The sequence below is a fragment of the Haemaphysalis longicornis genome, unplaced genomic scaffold, assembly GCF_048455015.1.
Source record: "Haemaphysalis longicornis isolate Haplotype H1 unplaced genomic scaffold, Haemaphysalis longicornis Haplotype H1 scaffold_2, whole genome shotgun sequence".
Taxonomy (NCBI): Eukaryota; Metazoa; Arthropoda; class Arachnida; order Ixodida; family Ixodidae; genus Haemaphysalis; species Haemaphysalis longicornis.
Genome location: NW_027526295.1, coordinates 225,197,971 through 225,214,320, shown reverse-complemented (window position 1 = coordinate 225,214,320; position 16,350 = coordinate 225,197,971). Strand labels below are relative to the sequence as shown.

Genomic DNA, 16,350 nt, shown 5'->3' with positions numbered 1-16,350 from the left:
GGTACAAATCACGGTTGAAATCGAATGACGGTCGGGGCGCAAATCAGATGTCTCTCGGGGCGCAACTTGAATGTTGTTTCGAGTCCCCGTACTCCGCACCCTCGCCGTCATCCACGGAGTGGAGATGCTGCCATTTTTATTTTATGGTCGCTATCTTTGTCCTTTCTTCAACCAGCAGGGAAAGTAACGTCGACGAGACGGAGAAGCACCGTAAGAATGCTTACACATTGAAAAAAATTTTAAAAATTTTTGTTCGCGTTTTATTTTTTGCGTTTCCGGCATTTCACTGATTCCGACGAATCAGCAGCACTGGTCCGTTCTAACTTCTGCCCTGTTGGCGGAATGACGATTCCGCGCCCAAGGCATTTTACGTTCGTCTGCACTCATACCGCTTTCCGTATAGACAGACCATGGGTTCTTAGGAAAGCGCATACATAACTTCGGTAGCATCGGCGACGGTTTCAACCTCAGGGCGAAGTAGCAGAACGTTTGTTCTCTTGTATTACCTTCGACACGTCTCGCACTGAATTGCACATGAACACCAATGAAAACAAACGCTGCCGTCAATCAAAGGAAAGTCCGCTGTGAATTTTGTGATACTAGCGAACTCGACTTGAAATCATCTCTGTTTTACAGCGGAAGGGGTAGTGTTGAAGATTGCTGAACAATACCAGCCCAACGGCCCTGCTCCGTCCCCGGCCGTCTTGGTGGACACGTTCAATGTTACGGGACAACCAATACGGAAGATGCTGGTCTCTTTGAAAGTAAGAACGTCTTATCCGACTCCCTTCGTCGCATTTGTTTATGTATGGAGTCGGCCGGGTGTGAAAGGCGAATGCGCTGGTGCCCGTTTCGATATCCTAATAAACGCCGGTAGGCTTTTTGACACCGCGTTTTAAACCTGCTTTGCACAGTAAATTTAGGGAAGCAATTTTCCGTACTAATAGCGCCAGTGGACATGGGGCATATTTGAAGCAATACACAAGGACAGAACTGAATGGGGCAACTGGAGTGTTCTTATATTAAAAATGCGGTTTACTGTTTATAGCTGCACTGTGTAAAGAATAACAAAAAATATCAAGACGAAGTGTGATAGCGTGCGAAAGAAATCGCCACGTATACAGGGTGTCCCAGCTATCATGCACCAAGATTTAAAAAAAGAGTAAAGGCGTAACTCGAAAGAAACCAGGTGCATAATGTTTGCAGTACTGTGAAGAAGCGCACAGTATTTTTTCTTTAATGAGACTTAATTAACTAATTGTAATTAATTATCTAACTCGAGAAATACTGTCCTAATCACTAAAGTGTCAATGAGGCACTTGTAGGTAACCACGAGGGGCATCTAACTGCGGTATTTTCAGCGATGAACTAATTGCGTACACATTTATTCTGACTGATAAAAGAAACCCGCGAAATATGAAAAATACCACGTGACGGCACCTCCGCGCGCACCGTAAAGCAACGCCCTCAAACAGGCTGCCTCTGAGTTATCCAGAATGAAATAGACAAAAGAAAGAAAGAAGAAATCGCGACCGAGTTTGTTCCTTATCTGCACACGCGTCCCGCGAATCTTGCTGCTGCAGCTCCTTCCATGCATGCTATTATCAAGGTGATGGGCTGTCTCTTCGGGCGGGTAACACGCGAAGCAGTTGCTTTCTATCAGCTTTGTTTGGGGACGCTGCTTTACAATGCGCGCGTAAGCGTCGTCACGTGGTATTTTTCATATTTCGCGGGTTTCCTTTATCAGTCAGAATAAATGTGTACGCAATTAGTTCGTCGCTGAAAATAGCGCAGTTAGATGCCCCTCGTGGTTACCTACAAGTGCCTCATTGACACTTTAGTGATTAGGATAGTATTTCTCGAGTTAGATATTAATTACAATTAATTAATTAGGTCTCATTAACGAAAAAATTACTCTCCGCTTCTTCACAGTACTGCAAACATTATGCACTAGGTTTTCTTCGAGTTACGCAATTTCTCTTTTTTTAAATCTTGGTGCATGATAGCTGGGACACCCTGTATAGTAGCTACGCTGCACACGGCGACAAACGACGATAGTGATTCTGCCGCCCATAAAGCGTAGCGCCCCTCCCCTCTTACTGCTTCCGCACCTCCCTCCTCCCCCTCATGCCCTTCCACTTTCTTTGTTCTATTCGCCACCCTACAAGCTTTTTCACCCCCTCCTCCTATGCTACTCCCCCTCTCCCTCTCTCTCACTTCACCAATTACCCTCTCTAATTCTCCTGTCCCTCCGATTAATTGATTTTTAGAGGTATCCCCTAACACCCATCCAAGTTGAACAACTGGCTCAATCCTAGTGCTGGTATCGATGGCAGGCTCGAATTAAAGGGGCCCTGAAAGGCGTTTTGAGCACACTAAATGAACTAGCGCAATCGTTAGATTGGGTCATCAACGTCATCTGTGCCAAGTATTACTCTTTTACGCGCAGCGGAAAGCTCACACTTTTGTTGCAAAGTCTGTCGCTTTTTTTCTCACCCTTCCCTTCGTGTTTTTGGACGCCGCCATCTTCACATGTCTGCGTCATCAATTCCCAGATGTTCGTCATGAGCTACACATCCTGCTATTGGGTGACTTTTTCACGCACTTCCGGCAAAGAGATGAGCCGTCTGCTCAGCGACGGCTCGCCGGCTGATCTGCCAGCGTAGTGCCGGAGTGCTTGGACATTTTACGACAAACGAAACAAGTGTAAACAAACGCTTAACCGTTTGTATTGAATGCAACACGGCAATAACACGACATGGATATTCTCTTACCTGAGTACGTTCCATAAAGAAAGCGTTGAAGCCCCGTGGCACTTCTTTCGTGCAATCGCAGAGAACGCCCTGAGCCGAATGCCCGGATTTGACGCACACCTTTTTATTCAACTTCAAAATAATCCAGAGATGCGTTTCGAACGAACACAACGTCACAACATGCGTTGCAAGTCTGAACAGCAATTGACAGACGATGGGTTGCGGTTGCCTCCTCCTGCCCGTCGTAAATTCGGCACTCACCTCGCGCGCGGTTTGCGGGGACGAACAGCAAGTCAACTCTGGCGCACAAGCCGAGGTGGCTTTTAGCCACGCACACTGCACATACCCCATGCGAGGTTGAGTCGTACGTCGCTCGAGAAATATAATCCAGACCATGGGAAGCACTATCCACCCGCAGAAGCACAGCGTCGCATTTCATCGCGAAACAAAGACGTCCACAACACACACGCCATCGCCTCCTGTAATGCCAAACGCATCTCGCACTTCCCAATGGGAGTGAGTGGTACGCCTGCAGTGCCCACATGTCGTGAGGTGGGGCTCCAAGCTGAACCGGAATCACGGAACCGTAACTGACTTCTAGAGCGGTTTGTGCCTTGTTGCCAAGGCATGGCGCTCGCTGAAACGCTAGAAAGCTCAGAGCTGCGGCGGAGCATGTTTTGCCAAGTTGCCGCTCTCCACCACGCGTCGCCCCAAGCTGAACTGGTCACATGATTGAAGCGTTTTGTGCACGTGTTCTGTATCGGTTTAAAATGTCTTTTTCACGTGCCGCCGGCAGGAATTACCACAGCCGCAAAATAAGACCCGGCACCAGCGGGGCCTCATCTGATACGGCGCTTTTTGGATAAACAGTGCGCGGTGCATCAAAGAGAACGAGCGCACGATCACCCCGTGCGGCTGCGAGTTCGCCGCCGATAAAAAGTCACGTGCCGCCGATAGTAACCTCCGCAACGATTGGCCGCCAGATTTTTCGTTCGCTTTTCCAGCCTTGAGCGGAGTGCGGAATCCATGGTGTCAACAAAGCTTGCCCGTAGCAGACGGCAGTATGAGCAGCGCAACAGCGGAAGTACGTCACCGCTGCGGAGCGCAGCATCATGGGAGGGTAGGCTCCCGCGCCGTCAACAGCGGAGAGTAAGTTGAAAGGAGGAGGAAACGCGGCGCGACGATAATGCACGGTTTTTGATTTACGATTTCTCAGCTAGTACTTATCACTTTAACAAAATTCTTGCGGGAGGAGATTGCTAATACATTGCTTTATTTGGTTAATGTACATTTATGCATCGGTGGAAGGTATTTCAGGACCCCTTTAAGTTTTCTACGTTACAGGTGGTAGCTGTCCTATACTATATTCAATTCTCTTCTCTTCTTGTACCTGCATTCAAATCTTATTTTAGTCACCCCTACAGCCTTGATGTTTACAGTTTCTGGGCTACCTTGAAACCCTCGAGCTTCGGGAAGGCGAATATTGCCCGCATATAGATTGGAATGGATATGATCACATTCCAGCAAAATGTTCCGAATCGTTCCTGTTTCCTTTCCGGAGACCAAGAACAGTCCATCATTTTGAGCATAGTTCCCCACAAAGCTATTTGCTGTCATGCAGCCTGCTCCAGCCGCAGAAAGCAAAGCACTTCTCTTTTAACTTTCCTTTCTGTTGTCAGGCTTCCCTGCCCTGTACATGTCTAATGACGTTTTACTGACTGCGAAGCAGTATATGTCTCACCGCCCCCCCCCCCCCCAAGATTTCATTCTCCTGTGAAGCCTATTTACTCGGCGCCGCTCCGGGGCTCCTCCTCGCACCAGTGACTCCTCTTTCACCACGGTTATCACAACGATTATTCCCCTCGCCACCACCGATGCCCCTTTCACAAGTTGCGCAGTCGGCAGACAGCTGCCGTAGTGCAGTTATCAGGTGATTGCGCAGAATCAACTGCAGCGCGAATAGGTGTGAAAACGCCCGAGCGCCGCCGCCACCGCCGCCGCCGAGAATGTCGGCCGTTGCGCCTCAAATTCCACCTCGTCTACTAGCTACGGGTCCCTCCTGGTTGAAAGCAACTTGCCCCGTTGGAACGCCCGCGTAAGAACGTAATTCTTCATTAGCTTGAAAGCCATGGAAACGACATTGTCGAGTCGGCAGCCCTCGTTGGCCAGCTGGTCATAGCTCTTCTGGCGGAAAAATAGTAATAGGCATTCGTCTGGGCGCATATAAAGTATTTCTCTTTCTCTTCACCGGTGTATTTGACGCTGTTACGAATCAGCTCACGCCGCAATACTCCTCGGCTGTGCGGCGAAGCCTCCACTACGTGCGCCTTTCAAGCAGGCCTCCTGTCGGTGACTCACACTTGCAGCCGACGGAAAACAAGCTACGGCAGGCCTGGATCTCAGGCGCCTCGCTATCTATCGGCGGGATTCACACCGGCGTTGGCAGACCAGGCAGGCTTCCACCTGTCCCAAGGACGCAGAAGCCCCGCGTCCGCTGCGGAGACCTCCTCTCTCCCCTCTCTCGGACTCAGCATGCGCGCTACTACCGACCGCTTACGAACTCTGGAAAGAGTGTTGTGTGTGTCTGTGCCTTCGTGTCGTGTGCAGAATCTAGAGGGAATGCTTGTTTTGACCGTTGGTGCTATGGCTATAAATAAGACCCCTCCAAGCGCTGTAGTTCATTCCTGTTAGATCAGTGAATCAATGCTCTCTCTGCTCGAGTCCTGTGCTGTAACCTCGCCCGTCGGGGCATTGTTCTTTGGCTTCGGCTCATCTCTCGCTATAAAGTAAACAAGTTACGTTTGCCTTCGGCTCTGGTCTTCTTCGAAGCAGCAATATTGGCTGGCCGCTCACTTCACCACGCTACCAAACGTATGTTGGAGGCGACAGAGCTCGGCTCGGGTCGGCCTTTCCGGATGCAACACCGCCTAATTATGCGCCCATCCGCGGTTTCCAGTTTAGGCGTCCACGGGTGTGGGTGGAGGTAGGGGGAATGCACGTTAACACCGCTACCGATGACATACCCGTTGTGGTGGTATGAGATTTGGACGTGGTAGTCTCATGCCTCAATGCACCCTGTCAGCTGTCCTCCGCAATCGAGTGGTTTCGGTCTAGGTTAGTGTGTTGCGCAGATAATAAGGTGCCTACGAATGGCCAGCGAAAAAGACCCCCACGTGTTTGTCCGCTAAATAAAGGCCGAGCCCTCTGAGATGTTAACTCGCTAGAGGACCGGCGCATGTCGTTCGCTTGGAAGGAGAAGAGCGGAAACTTAAGAAGCGTCAGCTCGAACAGAAGCGTGAATGCGAGCGAAAACAACGGAAAGCCGCGGCGGCCGGCGTTTCCGCCTCAAGTTCCAGCTGGTCGAGTAGCTGCGAATAGGATGAACAGCAACTGGCCCGCTTAGAACGCCGATGTGGGCCAAAATCACTAGTTGTTCTTAAAGGGCTGTCAGAGTGACATGTTCGGCAGTGCCGGTTTATGCGTGCACGGATTGGGAGTGGCGGGAGAACGGGGGCGGGCACGCGCAGCTATAGCTTTCATGCCCTTACTGAAGGCATTTTCGTCGTGTCGTTAGCTTTAAACGTGGCCGTCAAACAGCCGTCAACGTGGCCGTCAAACGTGGCCGTCATCAGTGGTAAGGTGCATTGGGTTGGCGTGTTACACAAACAGTAATGTGCCTACGACACGGGAGGGAAAGAGACAACTCAACGTTTGTCCGCTAGGACAAAGCTCGGGTCTTTCCAAATTTCATTCAGGTGATTGGCTAGGAAGTATGCTCAGCCGTAGATTGCAAACGCATTTTGTTTCGTGCACCTCTTGGAGGGCGTGCAGCTTCGCAGGTCATCCGTTTTCACAGAGTGGAGGGGCACACATTTTTTTTTATTCCATTTTCCCCTCCAGGTATTAGTTTCTGCCTGCTTTGCTTCTCTTTTAATTGACTGTCTTTGATTCTCCACCTGTGTTTAGATATTTCATCATACATCTTCTAGCCTTTTATACCACGTCGTGCCCACTCTTTTTATGTGTAGGTACGTAATGACATCAGCTGCCTATTTACGTAGATCCACTGCTTTCACCCTCTCCCTATAAAATATTTTATTCTTAGTGTGATGTAAGGTTACGAGACCCAAGGCAAGGTAATAGGAACACAGGATGAAGGAGAAAACATTATAGGTATTTATGAACGGACAGAAGTAGACCGTGAACGGTGGAATAAAACACTAACATATACACGACGGTTGAAAGCTCCGGGTACCAGGAAGAAGAGGTTACGAAGAGTCACAATTACCTTTAACGTTGAAAATGAAAGTTAGTTTGTTGTCACGAGGCGAAGAACAAATAAGGCGAGTTAGTTCTTACGAGGCAGATGGCGGAGGGGCACTCGAGGGTTGGAGGCGCTCCGGAGGCAGTGGCCTTGCGAAGTCACCAGGAGAGGCAAAGGGCGTAGGAAGGGAGGCCACATTTCTAGGCGTTGTAGTAGCTCAAGAAGCTCACCTGGTAGATGGTCGGTACGGGGTGCCTCGGCGTCCTACAACAGCCGCAGGACACCGCGGTTCTGGCCATCCTACAACAGGGTTCAGAAACACATGGCTTACCCGCTCAGCAGTCTCAATCCATCCCGCACATCACATTCCCTTTCTTTCTGTGCCTTCCTTGGCGGGGATTCTTCGCTGAAATATTTCCACTATTCTTTCGGCGGATCGGCCGCCTCCCCTCAACAACTGAGCTTCCAGAATTTGAAAGGACGCCCTTCTCATGCCTTCGTGGACTCCTTCGTTTATTTTTTTTGCTGAGCACACCTAAAGTCAAATGGCCCACCGTTCTATGGTTTGCTTACGGCGCGATTGCGCGTCCGCTTTTAGGGCTTTTAGGCGGAGCACTGAATGGGAGGCCCAGAACCATTCCTTCTTTCTGAAGTATACTTCTCATTTTGATACCCTTAGAGATCTATATGTTACATTATAGTTACGTTTCACCTTCATTTAATTTTAAGCTGTTCCTTGTGAGTTTTTAAATAGTTTATCTGTTCGTTGATCCATATCACCAAACATTTATAATCATTCACTCGGCGTATTTTGCACTGCAGGATTGACGTTGTGTCACTGCTAGTGTCATTGAACATCATTATTGTCAATTATTCTGTGCGAAAGTCTAATCCGATGTCTGTGGCTGCCTGACCACTTATAGTTACGAGCCGTTGCATGTCTCTCTGGTTGACATGTAAAAGAACAATGCTGTCTACGTGTGACATTACTGAAATAAGCTGCAATAACACAGAAACGCTGGCTAGTTGGTAACAATTCATGACTGTAACTTGAGCGCACAAAAAACAAGGACTGCACGAAAAAGACACGAAGACCAGCGCAGCACAGTTTTTCGTGCGCTCAAGTTACAGTCATGAATTACCGAAATACGCGGTTCTGCCACTTTGCCTCACCAGATATGCATTGAACGCAACCCTAACTGACTTTCTTCCAGTTTCTTTTCTAACCGTTCCAGGTACGTATAGCATAAGATGTATTCGGCTCAAAGGTCCCCATACATCTACATATTGCCCTAAAGAACTTTATTACCCCGTCACCTAAGCCCTAGAGTTTTCAGCGGATTCTACAGCAATTATCTGCTTACGTTGCCTTATGCCCCTTTAATAACAAATAATGTAAACCATACTAGTCTATTCTGAGCTTTAGAGCTTTCAATGCACTCCCTCCCTACCTGCCTCCCTACCTTCGTACCTACATATATATACCTATTCTTTCTGCCATCCCCCTCTTTCATCAATTCCCCTCCCCTCTCTCACTCGCCATCTTTTAATTTTCTCTAATTATTTCCCCTGCCACTTTCCCGCTCTTTCCTTCGCCGATACACTCGATCCAGCCGCGGTCAATAGTAATGTGCGGGTCATGGAGGAATGGCCGGTGATGAGGCTACTTTTTGTTCTCATGTTACGCACAGGCCTGGCAGAACGTTGACGCTACGTCGCTGTGCACCCCACCCCTAATGTAACCAAATAAAACACACAAAAAACACACAAAACCACAGAGAAAGCTTACAGCTTTCCTTTGTAGCCGTACGGCTGCACTGAGGTGGATGTCAAACTTTCTAACGCAGAAACTTACTCCACCTTCGGGATTTCCCCTCAATCTGGTTGATTAATATCACAGCTATTTGCGAAAAAAGGCCATACAAGTGACCTATAAGAGAAACTTTTACAAAAAAAAAATTGCGAGGGGCGCAAATATTTTCAAAATTACTTGGCTCGAACCCAGAACAAGTTGCGTCAAAACCTATAGCCATGCATGACAGCGAGCTCTTTTCGGCAGTTGTTCGAAGCAGTAGCGGGAGTGTTCAAAGTTCAGCAGTAGATCGCTCTAGATGCATAAGGAAGTGTCGAGCTTGCGTCTTCATCGAGGGTGGGGGGGGGGGGGGTCAATAATTGGTGATAAGGAATGGTGGGAGTAAAGTTTGGTTCGTAGAAGGTGCGTGGTGTCGTCGTGGAGGGTTGTGAAGGACCCGATGACGAGACGAGGCCAGTAGGTGATGAAGAAAAAGAAGTCTATTTACACGTATTTACAAGAGACGACGATGAAGCATAACATAAGACAAGGAAAACTGGATTAAAATTAAAAGGCGCCGCAGCGCGCAAGGGGGTATCGCGGCACGATCCCTGCTGGGGGCCCGGAGGCCAAAAAGGTGCCAAACCGCCGCACGGTTGGCTGGAAAGATGCGTGGGGTTCTGGCGCCCAGAAACCGCCACGGGAGCGAGTCTTCGTGCGACCGCTTGCAGTCGCAGCTCTCGACAAACTCGTCGAAGCATGCGCAAGCAGGGCGCGAGCAATGCCGCCTCCCCCACAGCAGCGAACATGCCAACAAGGATTTTGACCTCCGCTCCCCCCCTGGCCGTCCCCGAAGGTCAGGATGAAAGGAAAGCCTCCCCCGACGCCGCGTAAAAGCCGCCGGCGAGGCCCATACAAAGGGTTGCGACTGGCTGGCGTCGGCGGAGGCCGCCCCAACATTCCACCACCGGATGGGGAGACACAACAATGCCCAGGGAAAGGAGGGGGGTCATCGTCAAGACGGGGTTCATCGGCGCAGCAATCATTACAGCGGGTAACCCTTGACCCATCAATTGCCGGTTGGTCAGGGGGCGTTCCTGCTGCAGCAGTGTCCCCGGCTGACCGTGGGTGACGGGAACATCAACTATTTCCGCGTTTGCCCAGCCCAAGAAAGGCTATCATGTTTGAGGCATGCGCTGGAGCTTCGATAGGAACAAGCGCAGGGTGCCCTAATTCACAGTACGGCCATTCCAACCGATCAAAGAAAAAAAGGGGAAAGGCTGGGGGAAAGAAAGGCGGACCTCTTGCACGAACTTCGGAGTTGTCATCCCATACTCCCGATCACTTAGCAGCCGCCAAAACTGTGGCGCATCGTTGAGCAGTTTCCTCTGTGTTACTCTTTTAGAACGCAGTATCTCTTAGTCCAGGTGAAAACCCAGAAAGCGCCTCGTCCCGTCGGTCTGACCTTCAAACTCAGTCAAGGCCAAGCCAGCGCCTAGTGCAATTCGCTGAGTGAAAGCGTCTAATTGGCTTGTTTGTTCCGTGGTCGTGCGCAAAAGAGGAAATGGGCAACGAGTAAGTGCCCGTGCCATCAGAAAACGATACAAGGAGGCACTGGGTACATCTGGGCCGGTGACTGCGTGGAGAACATGTTTCGTCTTGCGGGGCAATTGTGAGAGCGCTCCCTGCGCGTTCTCGGACCGAAAAGAGAGCTATTACCGCACGAACGTGGTTTAATCACGTTCAATCACAGCGTATTTTTTATGTTTGCTGTTTGTGTTTTTTCATCTCGTCTCGAAACGCCTCGAAGGAAGCTTAAAGTTCGCGGAAATAAATTCGTCCTAGTCATATTGCACAGAATTACTTTATCAAACGAGGCGAACGATCAAGCTAGACAAGGGAGTACCTCACTGCGAGATCGACCAGTCTTATGCTTCGCACTTCCCTAGCAACCCTCAGAGGAACCTCACAATTTGCTGCTTCTTTCCAGCGCAGGAGCCTGTACGTGTTTTCAGACGACGCCGTGCGCCAGTACAGGCTGGACGCGTGCGAAGGCCGCCACTTCGAGTGCGCTGCCTGCGTACTGGACCCTTTCTGTGGCTGGAATGGCCAGCGGTGCCTCCCTCACACTGCTGGGTACGTGCACCGCAAGACACATGTTCTCGGTCGTTCGCCGTGAGAACGCCATGATTAAGCTTTTCTCCATGTTTCTCTGTTATGACCTTGTCCTGCCTCCAGCTCATAGTCTTAGTGGGGGCAGATATTAGAAATGATAGTTCGGCAACTTAGTGAGCGTGAAGGTAGAACGGATAAATGAGGAAACGAGTCAGAGACCTCCTCGCGCAATGGAAGGAACTGCAAATGTTCAGGTAGGACGACGGATTGGAAACCAGCGAAAAAAAATTGGGCCCATCTCCCACGAGGGGGGAATCGAGTAAACGCGTCGCGTAGGGGGTGGGTGTATTGCGTTAACGTTAGTGTTTGGGGGGTGGTGGTGGGGTGGTAGTGAATGTGTTAACTATTATTGCTTATTACTATTAATTATTATTGCGTTAACGTGTAGTATTGCGTTAACGTTTAGTGTTTGGGGAGTTGGTGGTAGTGAATGCGTTGTATCAGCAGCTTCTTGACGTAGTTTGAATGAGTCAAGGATATAAGGCGCGTTCGTAGCCTTTGATTCTGTGTCGGTTTTGTGGCGCAGTGGGAAGAGCACCATGTACCTCGCGTTCCGCCCACAGGGTCGTGGGATCGAAACCAGGCGCCGATAACTATTATTTTTTTATATAGTGTAGGGGGAGGGATGCGGACGGACAACAACGCTGCACCTGTTGTTGAGAGCGAGGAGGGTACGGGGGAGATACGCGCACCTGCGCCTCGCCGCGACGCGCATGCGCAGTGAGCGTGTGGACGCCGCCGCCGACGGTCGAGGGACATCGTGCGACTGAGAAACGCTCCGCGTTTAAAAAGACGCACGACATAAGGAGAGACGAGGCAACACAACGCTGGAATAGCAACTGAAATTTAATAGAAGAAACCGAGACATCTATCTTCTCTTCCCCATTACCCCTTCCTTTTCCTGCCCCAACCACCTTTGTACCACTACCTCAACCCATATTTCTACCCCCTCCCATTCCCTTTCTCTCCTGCGATACATATGTGGTGCAGGCTGGGAACCTCTTTCCCTCTCACAGTCACCTGACCTCACCCTGTGAACAACCAAGCCAACGCATGCGCCAACACGTATGCGTGAATCGAATGAAAACGTTATTGTTCACTAACTACTTGTGCTTTCGTATCAACACCGCTCAAGTTTGAAGGAAGCCGATTTCTTTATCGCTGAGGGGAATAGGCGGTGCGATAATGCAGTTGCCTTCCTATTGTTGTCTTATGAAGAACTCTTCAAGTATTTCCCTCTCATTCTTAGCCCTGCCTTTCCCAGGAATCATTACACTGTCAAATAATGGTCCGCACTTGACTGTCGACAGTGACAGGCAAGGTATCCAGCTCCTTGAGAACTAACTAACGCGCAATGCTCCTTCAGCCGCTCATTGATACATCGGCCGGTTTGGCCGATTTAAACCTTCCCACACCTCTGCGGAATTTTATTGATGAGACTGCGCTCACACTTAACGAATTTCTTGACATGGTTTGTCTTACAGGCGCGTTTCGATTTTCCCACATTTTCAATGCGCCCGTCTGTTACCCTCAGCGATAAAGAAATCGGCTTCCTTCAAACTCGAGCGGTGTTGATACGAAAGCACAAGTAGTTAAGTGAACAATAGCCTTTTCATTCGATTCACGCGCACGCGTTGGCGAATGCGTTGGCTTGGTTGTTCACAGGGTGTATCGGTTTCTTCTATTAAATTTCAGTTGCTAGTCCAGCGTTGTGTTGTCTTGTCTCTCTTTATGTTTTGCGTCCATTTTTTGCTGGTTTTCCATCCGTCGATATGTACCAACTGGCCCAGCAAGCTGCACTTCTAGAGGTAAAACGCTACTATCGAGAGAAAACAACCGCTGTGGTCGTCATCTGGGAGCGTTATTTGCAGAACCAATGGCCTCGTACTAAACTAGGTATCGCCGGTTATATTTTCAGATCCGCTGAGTTGAATTGATAACTCCTGTTCTGGCTGTTAGAATTGGGGATGGGGACATGGGCCACTTTCAAGCTCTGTTAATGCCAACTGAGTCAACGCTCATGTCAGCCAGTGCGATGCGTTCTGTCCACATGACGTGCTCGAATAAATCTCTCTCCGCTACTACACACAGCTCAACGCGTCACTTGGCGCTCTCATCGTGGTGTCCCTTACCATATTACACGGAGCAAGAATATTTCTCCTTCAGGGGTTCCGGAGTTGGGGCACCGCATGCCATAGAGTTTCATACAATAATAACTTGAGAGGAGTCTGCCGCTAGTGTCAACGTGAACTCCGGGACAGCACTTACGCTGTCTCGGAGTTTTTTACCGCAAAGCATTTACTGCGCGGTTCGCTATTTACAAATTACTGTGTGCACAGAAACTTTTGTACCTAGTAATTGGTGTTGAACGAAATAAGACGGCGTATTTCGTTAAACAAGAGACGCGAAGTTATGGCGGTTTGCGTGAGGACGTCCGCCATTTGCTGTCAAATATAGAGGGACAAGGACGACGTCAAAAACTATTTGTTAAAGGCTCGACTCTGGCAGTTTTTATAAATTCCAAATTTTTTTCGTGCTAAACAGAGACATTTTACCTTTAAAGAAGGTATTTGAACCTGACCCCGAAACATTTACCTAGCTCGCGGCTCACAAATGGGCGGCCCAGCTGGGTGTAGGAAAAAATGGTCCCGGAAAAAATGGTCCCGGAAAAAATGGTCCTGGAAAAAATGGTCCCGGAAGAAATGGTCCCGGAAAAAATGGTCCCAAATCCAAGGTAGGAAAAAATGGTCCCGGAAAAATTGGTCCCGAAGCCAAGGCAGGAAAAAGTAGTCTTGTTCGAGTAAATCCGGTTAATCGCACCAAGAACGTTTGTTTTACTGAAATTCAGGTTGGGTTGCTTTCATGGCCTCTCCCATATTTATTTTCTAATTTGCCGTTACGCTAGCTTAATCCACAGATGTTTCGCATTGATGACGTCTCAACCACATATAGCATGCATAAATCTCAGCACATCTCTGTTTTGAACCCGCACGTTGTGTGAAGGATAAACCGCTTCTACACAACCTCGGCAGGTGAAGGTATACCGACACGAAAAACAGGATACTGGTGATGTGTAGTGAAAGGAACGAGCGTCAGAGGGGGCTGCCCAGGGGGCTAATCAGGCGTGGACGGGGGCTTTCGTACGACCTTTTGTAAAGTTTGTACGAAAGTTCAAGGCACATCAACAGAAAATTTCGCTTTCACATTCTCAGAGTTGTAAGCACCCCCTGCAATTTTTTACATGTTTTTTTCCTTAACTTTTCCTTACACTATTTGTTGATATTTGTTTCTCTTGAATGCTTTCTTCTTTTGTTTATTCATGCTTTGGAGTTAAAGATTGTATATTTGAATTGTATTTACATTTACATTTTGGTGGCCGGACATTTCGGTGCACGCACCTTTCAGCGCACGGTCGTTTCAGCGCACGGACGTTTCGGTGCACGATGTCTCGGTGCGATCATTTCGGTGCACGGGATGTCCCAGACATTAACTTAAAGCTTTAGCTTTAATATCTTAATTTCGATATGACTTTACGTTCGAGAGTTGAGTTTGGGCCGCGCTGCGCAGAAACGAAGGCTAAACCAAGGCGGAGCATCAGCGCGTAAATCCCTATTTCAATTTACACCGATTCTGATAAAACCTCGCAGCGTAGAGCTTTAATGACCTTCCAGACACTGAGATAGCTGTGTCCGACTAAGCTTCTAAACCGGCGGTTCCAGTCCTCGCAGTTGTTTGTGCGGTTTTAATCCAATTACTTGCACTAAATTTTTAATCGATGCTCAGCCCTACCATCCATCCATCCATCCATCCATCCATCCATCCATCCATCTGTACATACATCGCCCACCCATCCATCCATATTTTAGCCTCCACAGGAGTTAATTTCTGCCCCTTGTAGGTATATTAAAGCATTCCATCTCTTTCTCAACCCTTTAACTAAAACGCAAGCGCACAAAAGCAAAGCCGCAAAAAAGTTCAGATCTGACTAACTTGAAGAGAAACACGTCGACTGGAGCATGGGACCATTTTTTCCTAGATGGTCACTGGGACCATTTTTTCCGTGACCATTTTTTCCGGGACCATTTTCTCCGGGACCATTTTTTCCGGGACCATTTTTTCCGGGACCATTTTTTCCGTTTCCGGCCCAGCTAGCTGTTTCCTTCGTACCGGTCCCCGATGTGAATGGTCGACGCCGCAGTAACGGCGTTCGCCCGAAAAGTGTGGCCGTCGCCAACGTTTCGCATTTTGCCCAAGCTGCGAAAAGAGAACGCTCTGCCACACGGGCGGCGTTGCAAGACCTAATTCGTAGTTAAATTCACCGCCGTGTTCGTGGTTTGGTGCTCGTTCTACTGTCAATGAATGAATGACAACACGCCGAACTATCAAGTTTGGTTGTAGAACATTTTCACTGAGCGCGGCGCCAGCGCGCGTACAACACCGAGTTAAAAGGCAAACGCATTTTTGAAAGCTTTTCCCTCACGCGCCTCGTCAATCTCCCTACCTCTCCAGCTGAATTCATTTGGACACCGCGCACACTGGTCTGGGAGGGAGCGAGGCTACCCATAATGTGGCACAAGGACTTACTATGTCCGTGTAGGGCTAGCCGCACCCCTACAATGGTGTCCGATCCGCTATGGAACGGCTAATTACCTATCTCGACATGGTCGTGCATTACCGCCTCGCCCGCCGCCATTATCACCCCGCCCATCCGGGGCTCGCCGAATATCAGGAACGCATGTGGCAACCAATGCCCTCACTTGCCGTGCAGTACTTCATCGTAGCTACCCCGTTCAGTATCCCTCACCGACTTGTCTCCTTCGTGGTGCCCCCATCCACTCTATGTGGGGTGCCCCCAAGATCCCTTCCCGTATGTAAATAGGGCTGGGCAGTGGGATGAGGGTGAGCTGAACAGCCCGGGCCTGGACGTGCAAATACTGCTGTTCCAGAGGGCTGCCACCGCGGGCGCCAGGCTCAAACCGGCGACCACCACGCACCACTAAACCGCAGGACTTAATAAATGTGTTTATCTCACTCTATCTTTCTCTCTCTCGTGCTACCTTCACTAGCACAGGCGAGCAAGCAAGACCACGACGAAAACAAAACTGGCTGCACAATATAATCCGCAGATCTTTCCGCGAGCCCCCGAGTGCCAATCCGAATCCAGATCAACCCATCACGTCCATTGCCGCCGACGATTGCAGCGCCAGCTTTTTCTCTAGTTATTATTGTGTGAAACTCTATGCCGCATGCGATATCTATAGCTGCCAAACCCAACATAGCATTGGAAGTGGCAAAACTTAGGCTGCCGTGTTAATTCTGCCACCAAAGAACTCAAGGAAATGCGTTGGAGCTATCCATGGGTTTTG

At 49.3% G+C, this 16,350-nt stretch overlaps 1 protein-coding gene across 1 annotated transcript in view; it reads left to right on the top strand.

Moving 5' to 3' along the window:
• The window catches only part of LOC144168531 (semaphorin-2A-like), a 56,535-nt gene extending 40,551 nt beyond the window's left edge, over positions 1 to 15,984 (top strand). The window contains exons 8-10 of the mRNA XM_077697495.1: positions 637 to 764; positions 10,800 to 10,945; positions 15,864 to 15,984. Of these exons, the coding sequence (XP_077553621.1) occupies positions 637 to 764; positions 10,800 to 10,945; positions 15,864 to 15,984 (395 nt within the window). The remainder of the gene's footprint in view (positions 1 to 636; positions 765 to 10,799; positions 10,946 to 15,863) is intronic.
• The last annotated feature ends 366 nt before the right edge of the window (positions 15,985 to 16,350 follow it).